At 52.8% G+C, this 5,000-nt stretch overlaps 1 protein-coding gene across 1 annotated transcript in view; it reads right to left on the reverse strand.

Annotated features, from left to right (window-relative positions):
• Positions 1-3,292: 3,292 nt before the first annotated feature.
• LOC106592469 (trichohyalin) overlaps positions 3,293-5,000 on the reverse strand; it is a gene marked incomplete at its 3' end in the record, with an annotated part of 35,191 nt that continues 33,483 nt past the window's right edge. Inside the window, 3 exon segments of the mRNA XM_045711217.1 lie at positions 3,293-3,417; positions 4,308-4,486; positions 4,541-4,724. Of these exon segments, the coding sequence (XP_045567173.1) occupies positions 3,293-3,417; positions 4,308-4,486; positions 4,541-4,724 (488 nt within the window).

The raw sequence follows: 5,000 nt of genomic DNA on the forward strand, positions 1-5,000 counted from the left end.
TGAGTGTGAGGTAGTGTGTGTGTGTGTGAGTGTGAGGTAGGTGTGTGTATGAGTGTGAAGTAGGTGTGTGTGTGTGTGTGAGGTAGGTGTGTGTGTGAGTGTGAGGTAGGTGTGTGTGTGAGTGTGAGGTAGGTGTGTGTGTGAGGTAGGTGTGTGTGTGTGTGAGGTAGGTGTGTGTGTGAGTGTGAGGTAGGTGTGTGAGTGTGAGGTAGTGTGTGTGTGTGAGTGTGAGGTAGGTGTGTATGAGGTAGGTGTGTGTGTGAGTGTGAGGTAGGTGTGTGTGTGTGAGGTAGGTGTGTGTGAGTGTGAGGTAGGTGTGTGTATGAGTGTGAGGTAGGTGTGTGTGTGAGGTAGGTGTGTGTGAGTGTGAGGTAGGTGTGTGTGTGTGTATGAGTGTGAGGTAGGTGTGTGTGTGAGGTAGGTGTGTGAGTGTGAGGTAGGTGTGAGGTAGGTGAGTGTGTGAGGTAGGTGTGTGTGAGTGTGAGGTAGGTGTGTGTGTGAGTGTGAGGTAGGTGTGTGAGTGAGTGTGAGGTAAGTGTGTGTGTGAGTGTGAGGTAGGTGTGTGAGTGAGTGTGAGGTAGGTGTGTGTGTGAGGAAGGTGTGTGTGTGAGGTAGGTGTGTGAGTGTGAGGTAGGTGTGTGTGTGAGTGTGAGGTAGGTGTGTGTGAGTGTGAGGTAGGTGTGTGTGTGAGTGTGAGGTAGGTGTGTGTGAGTGTGAGGTAGGGGTGTGTGTGAGTGTGAGGTAGGTGTGTGTGTGTGTGTGTGAGTGTGTGGTAGGTGTGTGTGTGTGTGTGAGGTAGGTGTGTGTGTGTGTGTGAGGTAGGTGTGTGTGTGAGTGTGAGGTAGGTGTGTGTCTGAGTGTGAGGTAGGTGTGTGTATGAGTGTGAGGTAGGTGTGTGTGTGAGGTAGGTGTGTGTGTGTGAGTGTGAGTTAGGTGTGTGTGTGAGTGTGAGGTAGGTGTGTGAGTGTGAGGTAGGTGTGTGTGTGAGTGTGAGGTAGGTGTGTGTGTGAGTGTGAGGTAGGTGTGTGTGTGAGGTAGGTGTGTGTGTGAGGTAGGTGTGTGTGTGAGGTAGGTGTGTGTGTGAGTGTGAGGTAGGTGTGTGTGTGAGTGTGAGGTAGGTGTGAGTGTGTGTGTGTGTGTGAGGTAGATGTGTGTGAGTGTGAGGTAGGTGTGTATGTGTGTGAGTGTGACGTAGGTGTGTGTGTGAGTGTGAGGTAGGTGTGTGTGTGTGAGTGTGAGGTAGGGATGTGTGTGAGTGTGAGGTAGGTGTGTGTGTGAGGTAGGTGTGTGTGTGTGAGTGTGAGGTAGGTGTGTGTGTGAGTGTGAGGTAGGTGTGTGTGTGAGTGTGAGGTAGGTGTGTGTGTGAGTGTGAGGTAGGTAGGTGTGTGAGTGTGAGTGTGAGGTAGGTGTGTGTGTGTGAGTGTGAGGTAGGTGTGTGTGTGAGTGTGAGGTAGGTGTGTGTGTGTGAGTGTGAGGTAGGTGTGTGTGTGTGAGTGTGAGGTAGGTGTGTGTGTGTGAGTGTGAGGTAGGTGTGTGTGTGAGGTAGGTGTGTGTGTGTGAGGTAGGTGTGTGTGTGAGTGTGAGGTAGGTGTGTGTGTGAGGTAGGTGTGTGTGTGTGAGTGTGAGGTAGGTGTGAGTGTGTGTGTGTGAGGTAGATGTGTGTGAGTGTGAGGTAGGTGTGTATGTGTGTGAGTGTGAGGTAGGTGTGTGTGTGTGAGTGTGAGGTGGGTGTGTGTGTGTGTGAGTGTGAGGTAGGTGTGTGTGTGAGTGTGAGGTAGGTATGTGTGTGAGTGTGAGGTAGGTGTGTGTGTGAGTGTGAGGTAGGTGTGTGTATGAGTGTGAGGTAGGTGTGTGTATGAGTGTGAGGTAGGTGTGTGTATGAGGTAGGTGTGTGTGTGTGAGTGTGAGGTAGGTGTGTGTGTGTGAGGTAGGGGTGTGTGTGAGGTAGGTGTGTGTATGAGGTAGGTGTGTGTGTGAGTGTGAGGTAGGTGTGTGTGAGTGTAAGGTAGGTGTGTGTGAGTGTGAGGTAGGTGTGTGTGTGAGTGTGAGGTAGGTGTGTGTGTGAGTGTGAGGTAAGTGTGTGTGAGTGTGAGGTAGGTGTGTGTGTGAGTGTGAGGTAGGTGTGTGTGTGAGGTAGGTGTGAGTGTGAGGTAGGTGTGTGTGTGTGAGTGTGAGGTAGGTGTGAGGTAGTTGTGTGTGTGAGGTAGGTGTGTGTGAGAGTGTGAGGTAGGTGTGTGTGTGTGTTTGTGAGTGTGAGGTAGGTTGTGTGTGAGTGTGAGGTAGGTGTGTGTGTGTGAGTGTGAGGTAGGTGTGTGTGTGAGTGTGAGGTAGGTGTGTGTGTGTGTGTGTGTGTGAGGTAGGTGTGTGTGTGAGGTAGGTGTGTGTATGAGGTAGGTGTGTGTGTGAGTGTGAGGTAGGTGTGTGTGAGTGTAAGGTAGTGTGTGTGTGAGTGTGAGGTAGGTGTGTGTGTGAGTGTGAGGTAGGTGTGTGTGTGAGTGTGAGGTAGATGTGTGTGTGAGTGTGAGGTAATGTGTGTGTGTGTGTGAGTGTGAGGTAGGTGTGTGTGTGAGTGTGAGGTAGGTGTGTGTGTGAGGTAGGTGTGAGTGTGAGGTAGGTGTGTGTGTGTGACTGTGAGGTAGGTGTGAGGTAGTTGTGTGTGTGAGGTAGGTGTGTGTGAGAGTGTGAGGTAGGTGTGTGTGTGTGTTTGTGAGTGTGAGGTAGTTGTGTGTGTGAGTGTGAGGTAGGTGTGTGTGTGTGAGTGTGAGGTAAGTGTGTGTGTGTGTGTGAGTGTGAGGTAGGTGTGTGTGTGAGTGTGAGGTAGGTGTGTGTGTGTGAGGTAGGTGTGAGTGTGAGGTAGGTGTGTGTGTGTGACTGTGAGGTAGGTGTGAGGTAGTTGTGTGTGTGAGGTAGGTGTGTGTGAGAGTGTGAGGTAGGTGTGTGTGTGTGTTTGTGAGTGTGAGGTAGGTGTGTGTGTGAGTGTGAGGTAGGTGTGTGTGTATGTGTGAGTGTGAGGTAGGTGTGTGTGTGAGGTAGGTGTGTGTGTGAGTGTGAGGTAGGTGTGTGTGTGAGGTAGGTGTGAGTGTGAGGTAGGTGTGTGTGTGTGAGTGTGAGGTAGGTGTGAGGTAGTTGTGTGTGTGAGGTAGGTGTGTGTGAGAGTGTGAGGTAGGTGTGTGTGAGAGTGTGAGGTAGGTGTGTGTGTGAGAGTGTGAGGTAGGTGTGTGTGAGAGTGTGAGGTAGGTGTGTGTGTGAGTGTGAGGTAGGTGTGTGTGTGAGTGTGAGGTAGGTGTGTGTGTTCTTACCACTAGGCGTTTGATGAGCTGGTTTCTCTCAGTGAGTCTCTCCTGTAGTCTCCCCATCTGGAGGTCATCACAGAGAGGAACCTCTCTCCTCCTGCACCTCTCCTCACGCTCCCGCAGCCTGGGAACACACACACACACACACACACACACACACACACACACACACACACACACGTTACACCCCTCTCCTCCTGCAGTCTGGGAATACATTACCCCCCCTCTCCTCCTGCAGCCTGGGAACACATTAACCCCCTCTCCTCCTGCAGCCTGGGAACAACATTACCCCCCCTCTCCTCCTGCAGTCTGGGAACACATTACCCCCCTCCTCTCCTCCTGCAGCCTGGGAACACATTACCCCCCTCCTCTCCTCCTGCAGCCTGGGAACACATTACACCCCTCTCCTCCTGCAGCCTGGGAACACATTACCCCCCCTCCTCTCCTCCTGCAGCCTGGGAACACATTACCCCCCCCTCTCCTCCTGCAGTCTGAGAACACATTACCCCCCCCTCTCCTCCTGCAGTCTGGGAATACATTACCCCCTCTCCTCCTGCAGCCTGGGAACACATTACCCCCTCCTCTCCTCCTGCAGCCTGGGAACACATTACCCCCCCTCTCCTCCTGCAGCCTGGGAACACATTACCCCCCCCTCTCCTCCTGCAGTCTGGGAATACATTACCCCCCTCCTCTCCTCCTGCAGCCTGGGAACACATTACACCCCTCTCCTCCTGCAGCCTGGGAACACATTACCCCCCCTCTCCTCCTGCAGCCTGGGAACACATTACCCCCCTCTCCTCCTGCAGCCTGGGAACACATTACCCCCTCCTCTCCTCCTGCAGCCTGGGAACACATTACACCCCTCTCCTCCTGCAGCCTGGGAACACATTACACCCCTCCTCCTGCAGCCTGGGAACACATTACACCCCTCTCCTCCTGCAGCCTGGGAACACATTACCCCCCTCCTCTCCTCCTGCAGCCTGGGTGTGTTATTAACTCCAGCGTGTTACTCACTCTGTCTCCAGGGCGACTATGCGAGTCTGTAGCTCTGTCTGAGAGCTGCTGTATTCACACACCAGACTCTGTATCGCTCTCCTGTGCTCTCTCTTCATCTCCTCTCTCCTCTCCTCCTCCTCCTCCTCCTTCCTCCTCTTCTCCTCTTCCTCCTCCTCCTTCCTTCTCTTCTCCTCCTCCTCCGCCTTCCTTCTCTTCTCTTCATCCTCCTCCTCTCTTCTCTTCACCTCCTCTCTCCTCTTCTCATCTTCCTCTCTCCTGTTCTTCTCCTCCTCCTTCCTCTTCTCCTCCATCTCCTCTTCTCTCAGTCTGTCCACCTCTTCTCTCAGTCGTTGTGCTTCCTCTTCTCTCAGTCGTTGTGCTTCCTCTTCTCTCTCCTTCTGTTGTCTTTCTCTTTCCATGTCCTCCTCTCCCGACCTGGAGGAGTAGAGAGGACAGGACAACAGAGGAAAAGGTGGATAAGATGAGGAGAGGTGTGTGTGTGTGTGTATAGTGTGTGTGTGTGTGTGTGTGTGTGTGTGTGTGTGTGTGTGTGTGTGTGTGTGTGTGTGTGTGTGTGTGTGTGTGTGTGTGTGTGTGTGTGTGTGTGTGTGTGTGTGTATAGTGTGTGTGTGTGTGTGTGTGTGTGTGTGTGTGTGTGTGTGTGTGTGTGTGTGTGTGTGTGTGTGTGTGTGTGTGTGTGTGTGTGTGTGT

This window comes from Salmo salar, unplaced genomic scaffold (assembly GCF_905237065.1).
Source record: "Salmo salar unplaced genomic scaffold, Ssal_v3.1, whole genome shotgun sequence".
NCBI lineage: Eukaryota > Metazoa > Chordata > Actinopteri > Salmoniformes > Salmonidae > Salmo > Salmo salar.